Source organism: Carcharhinus amblyrhynchos, chromosome 8, assembly GCF_965287045.1.
Source record: "Carcharhinus amblyrhynchos chromosome 8, sCarAmb.v2.hapA, whole genome shotgun sequence".
NCBI classification, from domain to species: Eukaryota; Metazoa; Chordata; class Chondrichthyes; order Carcharhiniformes; family Carcharhinidae; genus Carcharhinus; species Carcharhinus amblyrhynchos.
The window spans coordinates 83162868-83186455 of NC_137331.1; the positions used below are offsets into that span (position 1 = coordinate 83162868).

At 40.4% G+C, this 23588-nt stretch overlaps 1 protein-coding gene across 6 annotated transcripts in view; it reads left to right on the top strand.

The window, feature by feature from the left end:
• The window catches only part of LOC145346722 (copine-3-like), a 63210-nt gene that overhangs the window by 12435 nt on the left and 27187 nt on the right, over positions 1-23588 (top strand). For all 6 annotated transcript variants that reach the window (XM_080194363.1, XM_080194360.1, XM_080194362.1 and 3 more), the window contains exons 3-9: positions 3897-4076; positions 10227-10301; positions 11858-11929; positions 12909-12992; positions 15408-15497; positions 18442-18537; positions 20505-20591. In XM_080194363.1, the coding sequence (XP_080050489.1) occupies positions 3897-4076; positions 10227-10301; positions 11858-11929; positions 12909-12992; positions 15408-15497; positions 18442-18537; positions 20505-20591 (684 nt within the window). The remainder of the gene's footprint in view (positions 1-3896; positions 4077-10226; positions 10302-11857; positions 11930-12908; positions 12993-15407; positions 15498-18441; positions 18538-20504; positions 20592-23588) is intronic.

The following is a 23588-nucleotide window of genomic DNA, read 5'->3' on the forward strand; positions in this document are numbered from 1 at the left end:
AATTGGTTAGCCCCGGTAGTGTGCTATACAGTGCAGTGTAGCACTATGGCAGAAAGTTGTTCCACGCACCTCAAAGTCACTGGCAAACTGAGGACATCCTTATGCATGCCATTCATTAACAATCGGGTTTGATGTTGACATGAATTCTCTCAGCGTGATGCAAGATTGGGAGGGCTGATGGAACGCCAGTGGGCAGATGGCTTAATGAGCATTTCGCCCTCCACCCCGGAAGCCTCAGACGAAATTGTATCTGAGGTCGTTATTGTAGATGTCTGAGAAGCCTTCTCGAAGGTCAACCCACGGAAAGCGATTGGCCTGGAATTGAATGCATGCCACCTGGCAGTGGGAAGTCTGACCCGCCTTTATCGATTACAGCTCAGCCTTCAACACCATTATTCCTACGAAACTCATCTCCAAACTCCAAGGGACTCAGCTCCTCCCTCTGCAACTGGATCCTGAGCTTCTTAATCTACAAGCCGCAATCAGTAAAACTAAGCAACAGCACTCCTCTGTAATCATCCTCAACACCGGTGCCCCAAAATGCTTTGTCCTCAGCCCCTTACTGTACTCCTTTCACACCTATAACTGTGGCCAAGTTCCCCTCCAACTCGATTTTCAAGTTTGCTGAAGACACCACTGTCCTGGGTCAGATCTAAAACAATGACGAGACACGGTACAGGAAAGAGATAAAGAATCTGGTGAACTGGTGTGACAACAAATAATCTCCCTCCTATGTCAACAAAACAAAGGAGATGGTCATCGACTTCAGGACATGCCTCTGTCTACGTCAATGGGAATGACATAGAAATGGTTGAGAGCTTGAAACTTTTAGGCGTCCAGATCATCATCAAACTTTCGTAGTCCCTCCATGCTGACACGACAGTTAAGTAAGCCCACCAACATCTCTACTTTCTCAGAGGACTAAGGAAATTTGGCATGACCACTACGACGCTCACCAACCTTTACAGGTGTACCATAGAACAAAACAAAGCCAATTACAGCACAGGATCAGGCTCTTCAGCCCTCCAAGCCTGCACCGACCATGCTACCTGACTTAACTAAAACCTCCTATCTTTCCGGAGACCAAATCCCTCTATTCCCATCCTATTCATGCACTTGTCAAGACACCTCCTTAAAGTCACTACTGTGTCCACTTCCACTACCTCCCTTGGCAATGTGTTCCAGGCACCCATCTCCCTTTGTCTACAAAATCTGCCTCATACATCTCCTTTAAACCTTGCACCTCACACCTTAAACCTATGCCCCCGAGAAATTGACTCTTCCGCCCTGGGGAGAAAGCTGCTGACTATTCATTCTGTCCATGCCCCTCATAATCTTGTAGACTTTCAGGTCTCCCCTCAACCTCTGTCGTTCCAGTGAGAACAAACGAAGTTTCTCCAACCTCTCCTCCGAAAAACTGCAGCAGGCGACGGTGCAGAGGGACCTCGGGGTCCTTGTGCATGAGTCGCAAAAACCCAGCTTGCAGGTGCAGCAGGTGGTCAGGAAGGCGAATGGGATGCTGGCCTTCATAGCGAGGGGGATTGAATATAAAAGTAGGGAGGTCTTGCTGCAGCTGTATAGGGCATTGGTGAGGCCGCAGCTGGAGTACTGTGTGCAGTTTTGGGCGCCGCACCTGCGCAAGGATATTTTGGCCCTGGAGGGAGTGCAGAGGAGGTTTACTAGGCTGATACCGGAGTTGAGGGGATTGAGCTATGAGGAGAGGCTGAATAAACTAGGCTTGTACTCGTTAGAGTTTAGAAGAATGAGGGGAGATCTCATTGAGACGTATAAGATGATGAATGGGATGGATAGGATCGAGGTGGAGAGACTCTTCCCGCTCAAAAAAGACAGTAGGACTAGGGGGCACAGCCTCAAGATAAAGGGGAGGCGGTTTAGAACGGAGTTGAGGAGGAACTTCTTCACTCAAAGGGTGGTGAATCTCTGGAATTCTCTGCCCGTTGAAGTGGTGGAGGCTGCCTCGCTAAATATTTTTAAGAAGCGGGTTGATGGGTTCTTGATAAGAGAGGGGATTAAGGGTTATGGGGAGAGGGCGGGAAAGTGGAACTGAGCCACAACAGATCAGCCATGATCTTATTGAATGGCGGGGCAGGCTCGAAGGGCTAGATGGCCTACTCCTGCTCCTATTTCTTATGTTCTTATGTTCTTATAGCTAATGCCCTCCATACCAGGCAACACCCTGGTAAATCTTTTCTGTACCGTCTCCAAAGCCTCCACATTCTTCTGGTAGTGTGGCAACCAGAATTGAACACTATATTCTAAGTGTGGCCTAACTAAGGTTCTATAAAGCTGCAACATAACTTGCCAGTTTTTAAATTCAGTACCCCGGCTGATGAAGGCAAGCATGCCGTTTGCCGTCTTGCCTTCCTTCTCCATCTACATTGCCACTTTCAGGTAACCTGTGTACCTGTATGCCCAGATCCCGTTGCCTATCAAAAAAGGTATTATTTCTGATTGTATCAAAGTTTGGTACAGCTCCTGCTCTGTCAAGACTGCAAGAAACTACAAAAGGTCATGAACAAAGCCCAATCTGTCACTCAAACTAGCCTCCCACCCATTGGCACTGTCTGTACTCCCTGCTGTCTCAGAAATGCAGCCAGCATAATTAAGGACCCCACGTACCCTGTATATACACTCTTCCACCTTCTTCTATCAGGAAAAAGATACAAAGGTCCGAGGACACATATCAACCAACTCAAGAACAGCTTCTTCCCTGTGCCATCAGACTTTTGAATGGACCTAACTCGCATTAAGTTGATCTTTCTCTACACCCTAGCTATGACTGTAACTCCTTTCCTTTTCTCTATGTACAGTATGCTTTGTCTGTATAATGTGCAAGAAACAATACTTTTCACTGTATACTAATACATGTGACAATAAATCAAATCAGAGATGCAGATTAATGCTAATGGAATTCATGCCACCAGGCAGTGGGAAGCCTGACCCATCTCAACCTGCCTTTGGATGAATTGCAATATGATTTTGTGCCGGCAAGTTTGAGTTTTGCTGCTGGCTAGATTCTCCGTGCCTGCCCAACACCAAACCCGCCACAGGTGGGTTGGGAGAATTCTGCCCTGTGTTCTTGTGTTGTTGATGCAAAAATGTAGAGGGCCAAATTTTAGCTCAGCTTTTTTTTTTTAACCCCTGCTCCAATTTAGCTAAATTGTGAGCTGATAACTTTGCTGCTTTCACCATGCTGTTAGCTAGGACCTTGATTTAAGAACAAGTCCAAACAACATATCTCTTTTTAATCAGGAAGATTTAAGGATTGATCAGGAAATAAGAGGAATGAAAAAGAAAGAGGGTGAATTATTCAGATTGAGTGCAGAAAGATAAATAGAGGGGAAAATCACACTCCCTAGGAAGAGGGAAAAAAGAAAAACTAAGAAAATATTACATTTTAAATTTGGGAGTTTTAAACTTTCAAAAGCAACTACATATAGGAATTAGAATTGTTAAATGTTCCCTTTCTGGACCAGAGTAATGGGTTGGCATTATGTAAGCAATTTTCACTTCTGTAGTTTAGCAAATTTAATGGGCAAATCCAGCAAATTCCTGAAAAGTAACTGGGAGGCTAAGGGCAAGGTGCTGTTTGTTTGAAGTAAATGGTGGAATCACTTACTTCAACAAGCAGGTCCTGAAGAATCTTAACTCGCAGTGTATCTCTTCACCCCTGAACTTGCTTTCTGATTTGTGAACCAAGAATGGTATACATTGTTAAGACTTGTTTTTTCAGTGTGATATGGCTTGTTTACTTTATCAGCAATCCTTTTGTTAAGTACTTTGTGCTAATTGGCTTTAGATTGTTAGTGCCCAGTATCTGGATACATTTGTGTTGTTCTATTTGCTTATTAACTTGAGGTTTATTTATTTTTTAGATTGCTCGCACGGAAAGAGTTAAAAACTGCCTCGCCCCAAAATTCTCAAAGAAGTTCCTGGTGGATTACTACTTTGAGCAGGTTCAGAAGTTGAAATTTGGAATTTATGATATTGACAACAAAACCATTGACTTGCAGGATGATGACTTCCTGGGACAATTTGAATGCACTCTGGGACAGGTAAATAGAATTTTTTTTATCATGCTATGACAACACTGCGTCTTTAAGAAATCTGTCTGTCATGTTCCTTGTGCAGAATCTCTTAGCAGAGTTTTTTTATTACTGGTGCCGTTTTATCTATATTAAGCAGCTCTGTATTGTTAATGCAGCAGCAGAATTGCTTCTAGTTGCTAGGATGTTTGTTTTAATCTGGACTAATGCTTTTCTGTTGCTTTTAGTGTTTCCCTGGGATTTTGCAGAGTAGGACTTGATTAGGTTGATTGACAAGTGAGGTCATATGACTGGGTGGAGTTAGGCTTACACAGAGAATTCAAGGTTAGTTGCTACTTTAGATGCAAAGCGGGGCTGTGGCAGATGAATTGTACAGGTATTTTGCATTTGTCTTCACTATAGTGGACAGAAGTAACATTCCAGAGGTAGCGGTAAATCAGGAAATGGAAGGGCGGGAAGAACTTGGGAATATTACAATCATCAGGGAAGTGGCATTAAGCAAATTGAGAATTGATAAGTCCCCAGGTCCCGATGGACTGCACCCTGAGGTCTTGAAACAAGTGACTAATGAGATAGTTGATGCGTTGGTTTTAATCTTGAGTGAAACATACAGAAACTCCACTTCCCTATTTTAGTTGGCTACTGTTTTTTTTGTTCACTGGCGGTACTTACTCATTATACATTTTGGTGAATATATCAAGAAGGGAAAAATTTTCACTTTGTAACTGAACCCATTTATCATACATATCTTGAAATACATTACCCTGTTAATTATAGGGGCTTTGGTTTCAAAGGCTGATTCTGAAACTTGCATCTGAAGTTTTGTTTGAATTACCTGAGCCAGGATAAAGGGCGTACTATGTCACAGTGCAAAGATGATTCATGCTTAACCATTAAGAGGACTGCAAGCTGCTCCTAAAATTCATAGTTTAACAGATTAGACATAGAGACATTGGATGGCAAGCAACAGTTTTAAGGAAAAGGATAGAGGAATTAAATGAAATAGATTATTCTTTGAGAGTCAGCATGGTCTCCTGTAACATTCAACATTCTAAACTTCCCTAAGAAATTCCTGACCATATGTTCGTATGACAGTATATGAGTCGTATAACTTGTCTTTTGAATTAAATCTTGATGATTTGGTGTAATTCAATGTTTTTCCAGTTGCCATCCAATGTGATTGTGATACCATGCTATCTGTGTGGATTGCCTGACTACAAATGTGGTGGCAGCAACTTGCATTTATATAGCACCTTTAACAGTTTTCAACAGTTTGTTGTCTGACTGAGTTACATCGAGTCTAATACTTCTATAAAGGTTGAATTTCCTGCCAACCATGGAATTAACAAGCTGTCATGTTTTAGGACTTTTACTGTAACAAATTAAAATCAACAGAGATCAAACATTACTTAACCAGCAACTAATACAAAAAAAATCGAACAAGAGGTACTTTTGCATTAACTAACATGATACTGATACATCCTTCAGCCCCTTTTTGCCATGTACCTGCTTCTCGCAGTTATACAGCATTACGGAAACCTGATTTCCCAGCTTCCCAGTAGGCTCATTTTTCTCTGCCATGTTATGTTAAAACCTGCAGTGTCCTTCTGAAAATTCTTTCCCTCAGCTTTGCTCTTCCAGATCTGATTTTCATCAAGTCCCATCAGGATGATCCCTTGTTTCTTAAATATTTAGGATTCCTATCTGATATCATCCTTTCAGAAAACAAACTCACCCAACCATCTCGCTTGGTTATGAATGTAAAACAATCCTTCTGCTTCCCCACTGCAGGAGCTGCCTCCCTCTGTCTTAAAAGCAGCTGAGTCTTTTCTGTAACTTACTGTGTATAACGGTGAAAACTATTATTCCATTTAATAGGTTTCTGCTTGAGTTTCTTCCCATGGCAACCTAATCTCCTAAGTCCATCTCAAGTTGAGGTATTTAGTATGATTTCACCATCACCTGTTCAGACCATAATATTTTACCTTAAGTTAAAGGAGGCATTTTAAAAAGTTACCGGGTTGTAAAGTTCATTATCTTAAGTGTTATTAAACAAATTTCTGCCCTGAACCCTGTAAGGTGATATTAAGACAGCTGAGCAAAGCTTTGTCAAAGAGTTGAGTTTTAAGGAGGAGAGGTAGATGGAGGGAAATTTAGGCAGGGAATTCCAGAGTTTAGAGCCCTGATAACTAGAGGTATAACCACCCATGATGGAGCAATGAAAATGCAAGAGGCCAAAATTGGAGGATAGCAAAAAACTCCAATGATTGTAGGGATGGAGCAAGTTAGAGACTTGAAAACAAGAGTGATAATTTTTACATTGAGGTGCTGCCAGAGTGGGAACCACCATTGGTCAGCGAACACAAAGGTGATGGATGAATGGAACTTGATTCAAGTTAAAACACAGTTTTCGATGAGCTTATTTCATCGTGCGAGGTGCGAGGTTGGCCAGGGGAGCATTGGGATAGTCAAGGCTAGAAGTTTTAAAAAAAAAAGCACGGAATGGATGTCTCCACAACAGGTGAGATGAAGCAGATAGCAACAAATGAACTGAAGAAAAGTTAAATGGTTTGTTTAGAAACCCTATGTAAGTTGTGTTTTAATATTGTGTCCAACCATTACATGTAGGAATCTAAAATGTCTATTTATTCAAAATGCTACTTAACACTCTCATTTTTTTAGGTACTGTTAGATTATTAATTTAACTGTTAACAGTTTTTGAGAGATCAAGATGGCCAGCTGGTTATTTTTTTAGTTCAGGTACTACTTCTGATCATTGGTTATGGCAGTGAGTAAATGAATCATGCAGATTGGGAAGATCCCAAATGCCAATTTGATCTGATTAACTAATGTGGTCTAGGTATTTTTTAACTCTGACATGTGTTGACCTTTGACATTTTGTAATTCTGAATCCCGCTATGACTTTATTTCTTGTATCATAAAGTCTGTTTTGCTGAAAAATGTCAAATACCATCTATTGATAGTTGATGCATTAATCAACTTTGCTCACACTGAATGTGACCTTTTCAATGTGAGGCATGATTGAGACACTGTGGATAGCATTGTAATATGCCTTTAGGGAATAGCAGCATGCCAACCCTTTACGGGAAGTGTGTTATGTGATCCTGCTTCAGTTTCACTTTGGGCTGGAACTGAATATAATATGTACAGCCATGCTGTAATGTCCTCAAGCTTTCTGTCCATATACACATGTGCCTAGAATTAATAAATGAACTTGCAATATGTTTACACAATTGTTTATGAGCAATTGTTGCCTTTGATATCATTGTAACACACACAACATGATGTACGACAATGATTCCTTCTAAAGGGATTGCAGCATGCCATCATTTTAGGGCATATTACAACAGAGACAACAAATGAAACCTTCACTGTTACGTATATTTAAAATGTATATGAACCTACAGGCACTAATGTTTCTGTCAACTGACTCTGAACGGTTGTTATTTTGATATAATTTCTCCTTTCAAATATTCTTTAAAGCCTGTGCTAATTTTGGTTCTATAAGTTATCAGTACTGTGAACTAAAATGAGGGAACAAATTATAAAAATTAATGAACATGTGGTTTGGTATTTGGGGAATTTTGACTTTACATCAGTTAACTCAAACATGAAGTCACCCTATGGCTGGAATGTTACCACTGTTCACGCCGGCTGGACTTTCCTGTCCCACTGCATTGAATGGTGATTTGGCTGAGCGCCAAATTCTCTGACCTTGCTGCAGTGGGAGCATAGTGTGAACAACCCGTAAGATCACACTGTGTCCATTAGCTTTCTAAAGCAATATTTCCCCTTCACCCAACAGGTTTCTTGCTACATTCCATGAGTTCCAATTAGGGTTGTAGGATGATAAAAAGATGTGGGTTATTTCCTTCCTTTGGGTTTCACTTTTTTTTAAAAAAAATATTAAATCCAGAGATCTAACAAAACAAATCTCTAACAATCGCAATGAGAAAATGCCACATTGTTTGACTCATGCAACCAAATAACTTCTAATTTGTACTTTGGGGAATGTAATGGCTTTAAAGCTCAGTGCCCCAGGACTATTGATTATTAGTATAAACCTCTGTATTTCTATGTCTTATGCCAATTAGTTTCTAAAAAATCCTTCAATTTGTACATTACAGTCATGTCAGTCTATTTTTCCAGCTTTCACCTCTCTGGTTAATCATTTAGATCTAATTTATGTGCAAGTCACACTGATGTGCAAGACCAAGATTCCTATCTACCAAGCCTGCATCCTCAGCGCACTGCTGTATGACAATGGGCAAGTTACATCTACAAAGAAAAAAAAGGCTCAATAACCCCCATTTTTAATTTCTATAACACAATCTTGATATCACATGGAAAGGTGAAGCCAGCAGTGAAGCAATCCTTTCTAGAGCAAGTATGGTAATGCTGATGAAGCCAAAAAAAAAGGCTTTGCTGGCTGGGGAATATACACAAATTGGAAGTTGGCCACATCTTAAGGGATATGCTATACAACTGGTGGAAAAGACCAGCAGGGCAGCCAAAGCTTTAATTCAAAGATGCTGCTAAAAGCCCTCACTATCAATCGTGACAAGTGGAGAAACTCTGGCTGACAACCGATGCAAATTGTGACATGGTTTATATGCAGGAATTTGCCACCATGATGATTTGTGGTTTCAGAATCTTCAAAGCAGATTCAGTCCTGCAAACAAAGTATCAGCAGAGATCATCCAAGGCCACCAACAAGGAACAACTTCACAAATAGCACTTGCAGCAGACTTTGCCTTTCTAGAATTGTTCAGTTATCAGACAAATGCAGCAAATAATCTCATCTGACCTCCCCAAAGCGCTCAGGCTGTACTCCCACCATCTCTCTCAGATGGAAGGAAGCCAATCACAGTTTGTGATATTTAGGCACTGCACAGAAACTTTCAGTGCAAGTGTGATGAATTAGCGTGCCACCTTTCGTCTGGAGAGTACTGTACTTGAGGAATTTAACAGGATTGTGTGCATGAGTAGTTCAGTGTGCCTTGTTTGTTGACCCATTTATTTTATTTGGCTACTTCCTAAGGAGAAGCTCTTGATCTTTCCTAGTAGAATAGCCAATGTACATTTAGGGAATCATTGGTATGAACTGATGGAAAACACAGTATTGACTTATTGTGCTCTCTATCCTTCCTTTAACACACTGGATCAGGCAATTTAATTTAATTTAAACTTGTACTTAGTATTGTGAAATCTTCCTAGTTTGTGCAAAAATAGTTGTACAGGTTTATTTGGTAGGAGAAGTCTGAAAGCAGGTAAGTAGGAGTTCTGTTCACAAACAGGGCATATAAAGACACAAACTCAATTTACAAAATAATGGTTGGAATGCAAGTCTTTTCATTTCCTGCAGCATATCAGGTAGACAACGTTGGCCAAGTTGAACTGGTACATACTCTTGTAACTTGGCGAACGTTGTCTACCTGATGCTCTGCAGAAAAGGATGTTCTGAGGCGTGGTACATTGGGGAGACTATGCAGATGCTATGACAACGAATGAATGAACACCGCTCGACAGTCACCCAGCAAGACTGTTCTCTTCCTGTTTGGGGAACATTTCAGTGGTCTCAGGCATTTGGCCTCTGATCTTTGAGTAAGCGTTCTCCAAGGCGGCCTCCACGACACGCAAGAACGCAGAGTCGTGAGCAAAGACTAATAGCCAAGTTCCGCATACACGAGGATGGCCTCAACTGGGATCTTGGGTTCATGTCACTCTATCTGTAACCCCATGACTTGGCTGGGCTTGCAAAATCTCACTAACTGCCCTGGCTGGAGACAATACACATCTCTTTAACCTGTGTTTAACCCTCTCTCCACTCACATTGTCTGTATCTTTAAGACTTGATTACCTGTAAAGACTCACATTCCAACCATTATTTTGTAAATTGAGCTTGTCTTTATATGCCCTATTTGCGAACAGAACTCCCACTTACCATTCGAAGGAGCAGTGCTTCGAAAGCTAGTGGCTTTTGCTACCAGATAAACCTGTTGGACTTTAACTTGGTGTTGTGAGACTTCTTACTGTGTTTACCCCAGTCCAACGCTGGCATTGCCACATCAGAAATAATTGTATCAGCGGCACTAACCACATGCCATCAAGCTGATCATGGTTCAATTGCTTTTACAGATTGTTTCAAGCAAGAAACTGATGAGACCTCTCATGCTGAAAAATGGAAAGCTTGCAGGGAAAGGAGTAATCTCGGTAAAGACCTAAACAGCTTTAGACACTGTATGCTCACGTGGATTGCAGATTAGTGCATTGAAATGTTAAAGTTCAATTAAGTTATTATGGTAATGTTTTAGTTATATTTTGATTATGAAGCTACTTGAAAGATTAGAAGTAATTTTAATAGCTCAACCAATATTTTCAGTAGGTGCTTTTGCCTAAAGGTTAAGAAACATTAGGTGTTTAAATTGGTTACGTGAATATATAAGCATGTATATGTACATCGCTTAGGGCATAATCTCTATTGTTTGTCAATTGGGGTGTGAAAATGCTTGATGCTATCGTGAAAATTAGAATCTTAATAAAATGTAAACCACCACAGAATTATTTCAACATTTATGTTCTAAAATTCTCTTCACTTCTCTGCCTGAAAGCAAACCTTGGCAACTATTAGTCAAACCCATAACTAAGTGGCACTATTTTTTAAAATTGTGGGTAAGGTGGGGAGGCTGGCTTTGAGTCTGCGTCAGCTGGAATGGGGATCAAATCTCATGGTACTGGTGTTATCTGATTCAGTCTAGCCAACTGAACTAACTGGCTCCTTTAGTTTCTAAGATATGGTGGCAGGAATTGAACTTGCTCAATCTCCTGCATGTCATAGGTTAACTTCCACTATTTTTTGTAGTTTTTGATTTTATTTGATTATTATTATCACAGTATATGGTGAAAACAATTGTCTCTTGTGTGCTATACGAAGCATACCATACATAGAGAAAGAAAGAATAGAATCCCTGAAGTGCAGAAGGGAGCCATTCAGCCCATCAAGCTTTCACTGGCAACAATCCCACCTAGGCCTATCCACCATTACCCCATGCATTTACCCTTCTAATCCCCCTAACACTAAGGGGCAATTGAGCATAGTCAACCAACCTAACCTGTACGTCTTTGGACCATGGGAGGAAACTGGAGCACCCAGAGGAAACCCATACAGACATAGGGAGAACATGCAAACTCCACACAGATAGTGACCTAAGGCTGCAATTGAACCCAGGTCACTGGCGATGTGAGGCAGCGGTGCTAACCACTATGCTGACTTGAAAGGAGAGGGTGCAGGATGTAGTGTTACAGTCATAATGGGGTATAGAGAAAGATCAGCTTAATATAAGGCATGTCCATTCAAAAGTCTGGCGGCAGGGAAGGAGCTGTTCTTTTGTCGGTTGGTATGTGACCTCAGACATTTGTACCTTTCTCCTGACAGAAGAAGGTTTTTAAGATGAGCACCCTTTAAAGGTTATTCAAATGGCACTGTGGTATTTTGTTTTTACTTGAATTAGTAACAAATATGATGGTATGAATCAAATTGAATTTAATTGTAACCTTGTCATCAGTAGACCCAATAACAAAGAAGTAAATAGACTATTCAAAATTACTTTGGTATTTAAATCCTGTAAGGCAGAATTATTGTAATTATGCTAACTATACACAAAGTATAAATCCTTCTAACCATATAGGCAAGTTTCCAAAACCAACAGACCTTGGAATTATGCTTTATAGGATCACGTGACTTAAAAAAAAATCTCCTTGGCTTTTAGATTTTGGCAGAAGAAGTGAAAGATAACAGAATAGTGAACTTCCAAGTTCAAGCACGGAATCTGGATAATAAGGTATTGTTAAACTTTGTGAAAAAATTTAAAAGGTTTTATCTAAACTCATCTGTTCCACCACTGTACACCTGTTGGCTCTGAGAAAGTAATGTGGCCCTCCTTCATAAAATAATAAAGTTGCTACAATTCAATGCAAATGTGTGGTTGCTAGCCCACTTCATGTGAACAGTTAGGATTCAACCGTGTTGATTTGAGATTGGAGTCACATTGTAAGCCACATTGGGTAAGAATGGCCGGCTTCTTCCCTCAAGAACATCAAAATGTTTTTTTTAAATGACACACCTACAGCTATGGGTCTGTCTTACTGATATCAGCTTTTAATCATTGATATCAGGCTAGGACTTTTCTCTTTGGAACGTAGGAAACTGAAGGGTGATCTTATGGAGGTGTACAAGATCATGAGAGGCGTGGATAGGTTGGGTGTATTCATTTTTTTTTTCTGGGGAATCAAGAACTCATGGGCATAGGTTTAAGTTAAGAGGGAAAAAAGTTAATGGGAACCTGAGGAGCAACTTTTTTACACAGAGGGTGGTACGTATGTGGAATGAGCTGCCGGAGGAAGTGGTTGAGGCAGGGACATTGATAACATTTAAAAGGCATTTGGACAGATACGTGTATAGGAAAGGTTTAAGAGGGATACGGGCTAAATGCAAGCAAATGGGGTTAGCTTAGTTGAGCTTTTTGGTCAGCAGGGACCAGTTTGGGCCGAAGGGCCTGTCTCCATGCCGACGATTCTATGATATGAAAAATAATTAAAATTCTCAAACTGGTGGGATTTGAATTTCCACTCTGGATTATTAACATAGGAACAATAACTGCTACACTAAAGTCCCATTTCTCGCTATTCTGTGGCCCTGCACATTGGAGCTTCATTATTTTCAGTGTAATAATCAATAATGAATGAAGTTGTTGGTTTCCAATGTATTGCAATTGTATCTAAACTATAATTGTTCCACTTTTTATTACTCCTGCTGGTCAGGATCTCTTTGGAAAATCAGATCCTTATTTAGAATTCCACAAACAGACTGAGGGTGGAAAGTGGCAACTGGCTCACAGAACAGAGGTAAGATATTTGTCCTCAGAGATAACTGTTAGCGTTTGTTTTCATCAAATATTAACACACATTTTACTTTAGAAACTCTATGTAAGAAAGATTAATGGCTTATTTAAGGCTTTAAAAAATAATGGTACTTTTACTGCTTATGTTATTGGTAGCCATGATGTGGAGATGCTGGCGTTGGACTGAGGTGGGCACAGTAAGAAGTCTCACAGCACCAGGTTAAGGAGTGACTCACCTGATGAAGGAGCAGCGATCCGAAAGCTTGTGATTCCAAATATACCTGTTGGACTTTAACCTGGTGTTGTGAGACTTCTTATTATGTTATTGGTGAAAGTGTCAAGAGAGGTTGAGGAAATATTTAATACACCATATGGAATCCTGGGCTTTATAAACGGAGACTTAGAGTACAAAGATCATGGAAGCTATGAAGAACTTTTACAAACACTGGTTCAGCCTCAACTGAACTATTGTGACCAATTCTGGATACCACGCTTTAGGAAGGATATGAAGACGTTGGAGAGAATTCAGGAAAGATGAACAAGAATGGTTCCAAAAGTGAGGAGCTTTGGTTACATGGATAAACATGAGAGGCTGAGCTTGCTTTCTTTTGAGCAGGGAAGAGATTTGTTAGTTGTTCAAACCTATTAGAAGTCTAGATGAAACCGTGCCTTTTGTGGGAAGGGTTCAGAACCAGAGGACATGAGGGGATTGGCAAAAGAACCAGAGGCAAGATGAGGATCATTACTCAGCAAGTGGTTATGATCTAGCACGCACTGCCAAAAATTGCGGTGGAGGCAGATTCAACTATGACTTTCAAAAGAGAATTGGAGAAGCAGCTGAAGAGACAACGTTTGCAAAGTTACTGGGGAAAGGTGGATGAGTGGGACGAGATGAGTAGCACTTACAAAGAGCAAGCATGGAAATGATGAACCTCCTGTGCTGTAACCATTCTACGATTCTCTGAACTGATGTCAACATCAACATCAGTTCTATTTTTAATGCTTTTAATGAAGAGGAAAGGTACTTCAAAAAGGCATGAGGAAAATGCCTGTGAACCAAAAGAACTGTAAGCCAAAAAAGAGGAATTGGGAGGTGACCAAACGCTTGTGATTTATGGGGAACCTTTAAAGTGGAGAGTGGGACAGGAAGCCATAAGAATTTCCTCCCAAAACTACTGAGAGCAGTTGAAGGCTACTAATATTAGAGGGAAAGGTGACAGGGTTAAAGAAACAGAGTACATTGGAGGGTCCATTGGACTGGAGGAGGTTACAAGTAGGGAGGGAGAGGGCATAAAAAATATAAACACAATGTGTTAATTTTGACAATTTAAGGATCCAGCTGCAGAGTAAGGACCACATGACCAAGGGAACCATTCGGGGAGCAGGATGGTGATGACTCTGCTGAGCACGGGATTCTGATCTGGAACCTTCTCGGAAGCTGATTGGCAGCCATAGGGCTGCAAGTCTCTATCTTATAGTTCGATGTAAATAAACATTGCACTTGTTATTCACCTAACTGATGAACCGTGAAAAGGATAAGAATCTAAAGTTGTAGACATTGGAAGCATCAGGGATCAGTGAGGACAGCTGTAATTTTGTTTTAGATAAGATACAGACAGCGTGGTTTGAAATTGCTGAATTTCAGAGGTTGAAAAATATGCAACGCTGGTTGGTATGCAACGCTGACCGGAAAGGAAATAAGAATTTGTGTAAAGATTTGTAATCTGGAGACAATGGCTCCAGACTTTCAACTCTGTAGCTGAAGAAAGAGTTGGTGTCGACCTGGTGGTCACGTGTCCATTGGGATGACATGGACACAAGAAGTGCCATCTCAGTAGCACAGGAGTTCTCCCCCAGCACGAATAGACACACAGCACGTAAGAGCTGTTAAGATTGTTGAATAAACCCTTTTGCTTGTTAGTTCCCTTGTCATCAGTTTACACAACCTTGGCACTTTTTCGTATGGTGTCAGGAACTGGTTGAGATTGCATAGGATGTCACCGCATACTGCCCCAGATTCCACCACTATTGTAAATCCTTTGGCAATATGGCGGACAAACCATCCATATGGAATGTGTGGCCACTTTCCATTGCACACAGGGTAACTTCCAGTTTCATGTGGCCAATCAGGACATAAAGCCGCTGTAGGGTCTCCAGGACAGCATTACACTGGGGCTAATCCACCTTGGTCCAGACGTACACATGCTACAAGACAAGGCCCAGAGATGCTAGAATACAAAGAACTGTTTAATTAGAAATTCATTGGAAAGCTACCTCATATATCAAATGAGGTTGAATGACTCAGTAATGCCACGGTGCTCGAAGAAGAGCATACCTTACGATGAAAAAAGTAGTCGACGAACATAGGAATTTGGAGGAATTTATTTTGTGCTTTCAATGTCTTCTGGTTTTTTTTCAGGTCATTAAAAACAACTTGAATCCTAGTTGGAAAGCGTTTAGAATCCCTTTGCATTCTCTCTGTAATGGTGACTTGCAGAGGCCAATCAAGGTATTCAGTTTTGCTTAAGTAAAGAACATGACACTATACATATTCAAAAGATCAGTTCTCATTAATTGGAAGGATGAAAAACTATTTACTCTGGTTTATTGACGTGATTGTGTAGTTACAGTGGGGTTTTATTGCATACAGCTTGGTCTGAAATTTGATTCTGAGGGAAAGGCATCTGTTTTTCTAGCTAGCCATTGGTTAATGTGTTACTGCTTAGCTGTGTGTGTAATTCTGGGCCACATTTCCCCTCATGAATAGTGTTTGCGGATTTTGTGTTCTGTCATTGCGTGGGTGGGACAGTGTTGCTGCTAGTATCGAAAATACAGCTTTTTAAGAAACATATTTGCTGTTTTCACCCCTGGAACAGTGTACGTATGAGTCTGAGAAATGGTTTAAATGTTGACCTTTCTAAAATCTAACACTCTAAAAAATTAACTGTCTGACTGGATAAGATTTTACGGGGAGATAAAACTAAGGTCAGAATAATGCACTCTGTCCCGCATAATTGCAAATTAGCCAGCAATTTAGAGTGAAAAAGTAATACCCGTGAATTGTGAATGACCACAAATTACTAGTCAGTGCGCATGTTTTACAATTAGCTTTGCAAAAGCAGCATCCAAAACCCAAATGATTTTCATGAAGTAATACGGTAATTGCCCATTAAACTTGCCATGGAAGATTAAGGCCACGATTTTCCTCAATAGCAGCAAAATCATGTGTTGGGTGGGAAAAGTGGTGTTGAAGCTGCCAATGGCTGTTTTCTCTGCAAATGGTGCATTTGAGCACAGTGAAAAAAGAAGTTTTAAAATTGCAGGTCACGGAGTCATGGAGGTTTACAGCATGGAAACAGGCCTTCATCCCAACTTGTCCATGCTGCCCAGTTTTTACCATTAAGCCAGTCCCATTTGTCTGCATTTGGCCCATATCCCTCTATATCCATCTTACCTGTGTAACTGTCTAAATACTTCTTTAAAAGACAAAATTGTACCCACCTCTACCATTGTCTCTGGCAGCACGTTCCAGACACTCATCACCCTCTGTGTGAAAGAAATACTCCTCTAGACCCTTTTGTATCTCTTCCACCACTGCCCCCCCCCCCCCCCCCCTCACCTTAAACCTATGCCCTCCAGTTTTAGACACCCCTACCTTTGGGAAAAGATGTTGACTATCTACCTTATTTATGTCCCTCGTTATTTTATTGACCTGTATAAGATCACCCCTAAGCCTCCTATGTTTCAGGGAAAAAAAAGTCCCAGTCTATCCAGCCTCCTCTTATAACTGAAACTATCAAGTCCCACTAGCATCCTAGTAAATCTTTTCTGCACGCTTTCTAGTTTAATAATATCCCTTTTTATAATAGGGTGACCAGAACTGTACACAGTATTCTAAGTGTGACCTTACTAATGTCCTGTACAACTCCTATATCCAATGTTCTGACCAATGAAACCAAGCCCATGACGTGTCAATGGCATGGTGGCTTCTCGTTTGCCCACCTCACCATCAACTTGGATGCTTGATGATCTGGGTGCCATTTTAAAGGCCACCCCAGCACACAGTGAGCAAACAGTTGACCAAGGTACACCCCCTCCTCCTGGCAATGCCAGTGTGAGCACCCTCTCCCCTGGAATGCTACGCTCACCTGAGCTCCCCTGGGAGTACAGGTACATTCCTTCAGAAGCCTTCTGAAAACACACTGCCATGGATGGATTCTTTGATGGCCAGGGGGAGCAGGGTGTGTGGGCACTTGTGGGGATGATTCTGGCCTATGAGTCTGATAATATGTTAATTTATTATGACGTTCAACATCAAATGCGGCTCGTCACTAATGGAGGGAACAATTGTGTCATGTTTTCACACCGCTTAAAACGTGACTTTGAACTTCTCACAATATTTTCCTGACACGAACAGGGCTGGAAAATCCCGGATTCCATTTAATCATTAACAGCGCAACTACTTTTTAAACAATACAGTAATTGTAAATTTTATTTTTTTTCATACTCTTTCAATCTAATCTACTCTCTCATTCTATCTTTCTTTCCCTGATCTGACTTTGAATTCATACATTTTAGCTCCCAATCTTTCTCCGTCCTTTCTTATTTCTCAATATTTAAATCTCATTAGTTACATAAATTACTTTGTTCACTAAAGTCTGAAATGCCCTTTTGCACTGGAATAAGTTTGCACCTCTGGCAGCTATGTAGTTTCAAAAAAAAGAGTCAAAATACATATGAACAAGTCTAACTAATGGAGTACATTGTGAAACACTCTGGAAAAATCTGACCATTATATTTTTCTTTATTTACTCAGCAACAATTCATTCTATAATTTAAATGGTGTTTCATTATGCCAGGCAATTTTTTGCATGTTTCAGTATATTTAATTGTAATTTCTTTTCATTTGCCTGTATGTTATATGAAATAAACCAAATCTGGGCCACATTCTTTGTGGAGAAGGGATTTTAATCAGTAGATGTTAGACATTGTTTCTGCTATGATATTGAAATGTTAACTACCAACACTTAGAGTCTTTATGAAAGTTTTAAAAATCTGCGTATATAGGGATACATTATAGTGCAATTCTTAAACTTTCAGAACATTTGGAATTCCATCATAGCTTAGAAGACAAACTTGTTGATCAGTCACTATTTTTTGTGCTGCTACAAAACAAGAAATTAAAAGGACTATTTTAACTTTCTGAGAGACTGTGTTTTGTTACTACGTTACATAAATTATAATTGAATAATTTAATCTCTTTATGGCAAATGTGTAAATTTACTGTGCTCCATGTAGGTTAGTTTGGTGACATGCAGAGGTATGTGACTTGCAGATTAACTCAAAACTCATTAAAGTTGTATTTTATGAAAATGGTGTAATTCCTCAGGGTTAGGATGAGGAAGGAATGTTTGCTGCTTTTTACTAACACACATCTCAACTTCTTCTGTCAGGTGGAATGCTATGACTATGATAATGATGGGTCACATGACTTAATAGGGGCATTTGAGACCAATGTTGCCAAACTTCAAGAAGCGTCGCAGAATGCAGTAAGATTTAGCTTTGATTTTGCTTTCAGTTGGTCGCAGTTCAATATGCATGTTATTTGTATCTGGTTATTCATGTAAAATCAGGTCTCTGGATGCCAGTCAAATATGATGATTAATTTTGCATACTGTAATTGCATAGAGGCCAATTGACCCAATGGGTCTATGATATTGCTTGTGCTCCACTTGAGCTTCCTCCCACCTTGTGTCATCTATTGCTATCACCATGTCTTTCTAACATGGGGTGTGGCATTTTCTCTGTCTGCCACCTGTTCATCTTGGTCCAATGACAAAGAAAGCAATTATCCAACTTCTGGCTGGAAGGCTGCCTGTCTACAACTTTGAGGCTGGCAGGCAGGAGTTCAGTAGGTGGTTGGGGATGATAGTCTCGCACGTCATCCTCCTTGCCTCTCAGGCAGGAAGGAGAGGGCATATCCCTCAGGAATCCCTTTCTACAACAGGCACCCTCTCTCTGCACCAGGGTGTTCCCTCCCATTAGGTTCTTGACACTACTGTCTAAGTCTCACCTCCCCTCTGGACTGTGAAACTCCCCCACACTCAACGTTCCAGGACTCTGGAACTTAGAATCCGGAGACTTCTTGTAGTTGCTGTCCTGGCCACTGCTAGTGCATCCTGCTGCTGCCAGGACAACAACGATGCCAGCCAATTAGATGGTCCAGCAGATCTCTGAGGCAAGGCTTCCTCCTGCTTAAGGGGTGGACGTCTATCTCCAACCAATTAATGCTCTTCAGTGCCATCGTGAAACGTTGAGAGAGCTCATTTCTCTTGACACTAGCAATAATTTCTGATGTGATTAAATTGCTACACTTGTCTCCCTGCCTGGAGGTACCATTGTGTGGTGACTGGCTCCTTTAAGGGGCAATTGGCTAATAGGGTCACAAAACCAATTGGGGGATCAGGTTGGGGGTTCACCCGAGCAAGTGAGGCTTGTGTCTCAGATCAATCCTAGCAGCTACTTAGCTGCAAGACTCTAAGATAGTATGTTGTAAATAAGCGTTAGTTGCTTCAGACCCAGCTAAGTTATGACACATTGACCACAAGCTGTGCCATCAAATTCACTTGGAAAAATTTAGGAGTAGAAATTAGTCTGGGACCATGAAAATATAGGGACCATGAAAATATAAGAACCAGTTCCCTGGCTTTATTTGCACATTCATTCAGCTGACTGCATTGGTTGCATCTTCACAGCTTGCCAGATGGGAACAAATATTTTAGTGTCAGCATTGACTGTTGGGTGAGCACATGGTGGAGTTTAGAGTGAGGTCTATTGGGAGGAATGTGCAATTCTGATATCTGTGGAGTTGAGAATCACTTTTGCTTTATCTGGCTTCAGGAAAGATATATTTTGCTAAATTGCCTTTAGTTGGCAAACTGCTAATGCAATCTAAATGAGACAGGCTAACACTCGCTAACTAATTTTGTAAAAGGATCCTTCAGTGGACATTGTTTGAGCCTCTTGGTTGCTGTAGAGTAGATACAAGTGCTTCTTCACAGAATACCTTTTTTTTTGATCCAACTCCAAGCACAATTCTCCACCAACAAAACAATGCCACCTGTGGCCCCTTATATATCAGTGACTTCTATTGAATAATTGCAATCAAATTATGACTTAATTGGAAGGTCTGTTCACCCATTTCTCACAGACATTTGGCCCCTCATTAATATATTCATGGGGCACATGGCAGTGCCATTAAAGCCTATGCAAAATGGGTGTGATTCACCCACTGCTAAATTTGAATACTTTCTTGGGCATAAAATGGATACGAGACAAAACAGTTTTTACCCCATGAATATTGTTACCGTTTATTTTGAGAGGAAACGTTCAATTGTTTAAGCATTTTGATGTCAAAAGGAAATTTTCCCTCAGCTATTGGGTTTAGTAGTATTACCATATTAATGGTATTACAAAATACAGCACTCAGATTCTGATAGTCATGTTTCTCTCACAGACTGAGTTTGAATGTATTAATCCAAAGAAAAAGCAGAAAAAGAAGAATTACAAAAATTCAGGGACTGTGATTGTTAAATCATGTCAGGTATGTTTGGATTTTTTTTCTTTAATAAAATGTTTCTAAATTAAACTAGCATAATATCGTGGGAACATATTCTTTGTGTGATTTTGAGGTTATGGATTAGTTTAGCTGCCCAGGCAGTAAAGGTAGATGTATAATTATTTCCCTTCTTTGTTCCTTTCTTGTCCAATGTTAAGATTAAGTGTAGAAGGTAAATTGGCATTTATATTGCACTTTTCACATCCTTGGTAGGTTCCAAATAACTGCATGATAATGAATAATTACACAGCTCTGTAGGCAACTGATACAGTCAATTTAAACACAGCAAGACAAATAACCAATTAATCCTCTTTCTTTGGTATGGGTTGAGGGATCAGTATGGGCTACAGCACCAGCAAAACTCCACATTCTTCAAAGAAAGTGCATCTAAAAGTGTCCTTGGTGTATTACATGTGAAAGACAACACCTCCGACAATGCTCCTTCAGTAATGCACCAATTTTGTTTTTGTTATTCATGAGCATTGCTGGCTGGCCAACATTTATTGCCCATTCCTAGTTGCCTGAGGGCAGTTAAAAGTCAACCATATTGTTGTAGCTCTGGAGTCATGTATAGGCCAGACGAGACAAGGGCAGCAGATTTTCTTCCCTAAAGGACATTAAAGTTAAAGTTTATTTATTAGTCACAAGTAAGGCTTACATTAACACTGCCATGAAGTTACTGCAAAATTCCCCTAGTCACCAATTCTAGCATTCGCCAGGTGCCTGTTCAGGTCAATGCACCTAACCAGCGTGTCTTTCAGAATGTGGGAGGAAACCGGATCACCTGGAGGAAACTCATGCAGACATGGGTAGAACATGCAGACACCACATACAACAGTGACCCAAGCCAGGAATCGAACCCGAGTCTCTGGTACTATGAAGCAGCAGTGCTAACCACTGTGCTACCGTGCACTAAAATGAACCAGATGGGTTTTTCCGACAATCAACAGTGGTTTCGTGGTTATCAGTAGATTCTTAATTCCAGATATTTCTTCTTGAAATCAAATTCCACCACTAGCCATGGTGAAATTTGAACCCTGGTAACATTGGTTGAGTTTCTGGATTGATGGTCTAGTGATAGTACCACCAGGCCATCGCTTCCCAGCCAAGTTTATATGTGTGAGTCTATGATGGGACTGGAACTTGCAAAAGTGTAGCTCAGAGGCTAATTTAACTAACAATGCAAATTATTTTCCTTAATGTGATTTGCTTTCTTCAAATCTTTCTCAAAACAATTACGTTGGGTAGCAAAGCCATTTTCCCTTACTCCTTATTAAATATTTTATATAATACACCTGCATAAGTATCTATTTATGTAATTTATAAAAATAAACTGTTTGGCCTTACAAAGTCAAAGTTGCATAATTTTAACACTGTAACCCTTTGAATTTTGAATCTTTTTCTTTAGTAACTCTGTTTTCAATTATTAGTGATTCCTAAGGGGAAAGCACAAGAGAATTTAGAGCTTGAGGAAAGAAGGAAAAAAACTAGCCAAGATGTCTTGACTGCAATCCAAAGACCTCGAGATGAAATCTCTGCCAAGAAGTCTTGACATTTGGTGTGTTCTGCCCCAGATGATCCATGCTGAATTGCACTGGATACATGTTAAATAAAGGACTGCAGTTAACTATGACAGATCCTTATGTAGAACGATCCAGGATCTAAATGAGAATTCAGACAAAGTACTTAAGAGAACTGCCACACCTGTAACCAAAGCCAATGAAGGTAGCATTCGGTCTAGGAGAGGAAACTGGGAATTTCCGAACTGTTTTTAGAATTTTAAAAATCTGTCACTAAGTTTAATTTCTAATCACCAAAATAAAGGTTTAAACAAAATGAGCTTCTTTACAGCTTTCACAATAACTTGATATTAAACAACACAACTTTGACTGGAATGTAGCTACACGCTTGTGGAATTATTGTATTAATTTCTGTGCATTTAGCTGGCAGGGAAGAAAGCGACAAAGGGGAATCTGTGACAGAGATTTAACTTCATGTTATTCAATTTCCACAACCCAAAAGATAGAAGTCAATTTATTTATTTATCTATGTTTTACTGATATTTGGAAAGGATAGCCATTAACTCTATATAACCAAGACCTGAAGAACTATCACTTACCCCAGAGAGGAGTCACGGTCAGTGACCATGGAATTCTATGGGCCGGGATTGTACCTCTGCTGAACTTGCTCGTGTTTGCAGGATCATTGACACGCCATTCCTGTTTGCATGATGCTTGCACTGAGGAGTATCTTTGGCCCCCATCCTCTCAATGCTGCTACACTGCAGCAGTTGATTGCTATTGAGAGAACTCAGCCTACCCATCTAAGGGCCAAATGTTCATGCCTGAATTCGACATGCAGAGTTGCATAAGATGCTCTTCAGAGCGTTGATGCAGACTCAGTCCAAATGGCTTCCTCCTGTACTGTTGGGATTCTTTGGTTTTATGGACAGCTCTGTCCATTCACTTGTCTGGTTTTGCAAAGGACAATCAGCTAGTACAGTGTCACATAACAGACTTGTTTGAAAGTAGAAGCATGTGATATAAAATGAGTTGTGTTATCCTGTATATCTAATTGGCTGTGAGATAGCATGAATAGAGTAGGAGTGTTTTTCTGACTGGCGAGAAGTATTCAGTGAGGTTCAATTTTGGAACCTTTACCTGGACCTGGGTATAATGAGTGCAATTTTGATATATTTAACATGGAACAAGTTCTATGTACACAGCCGTGGGAATGTTGGTAGATGCAAGTTAAAATGAATAAGCATGAAGTGATGCACTTTTGGGGAAACAAAGAGACAGTATAATCTAATTGGTACTATTTTTGCAGAGGGTGCAGAAACAGAGGGACCTGTGGGCGCATATTCAGAAATCTTTGAACGTGACAGGATAGGTTGGGAAGTCAGTTAAGAAAACATTTGTAAATGGGGTATAGAATCCAAAAGCGACAAAGTATGCTAGACTTTCACGGGCCCCTGATTAG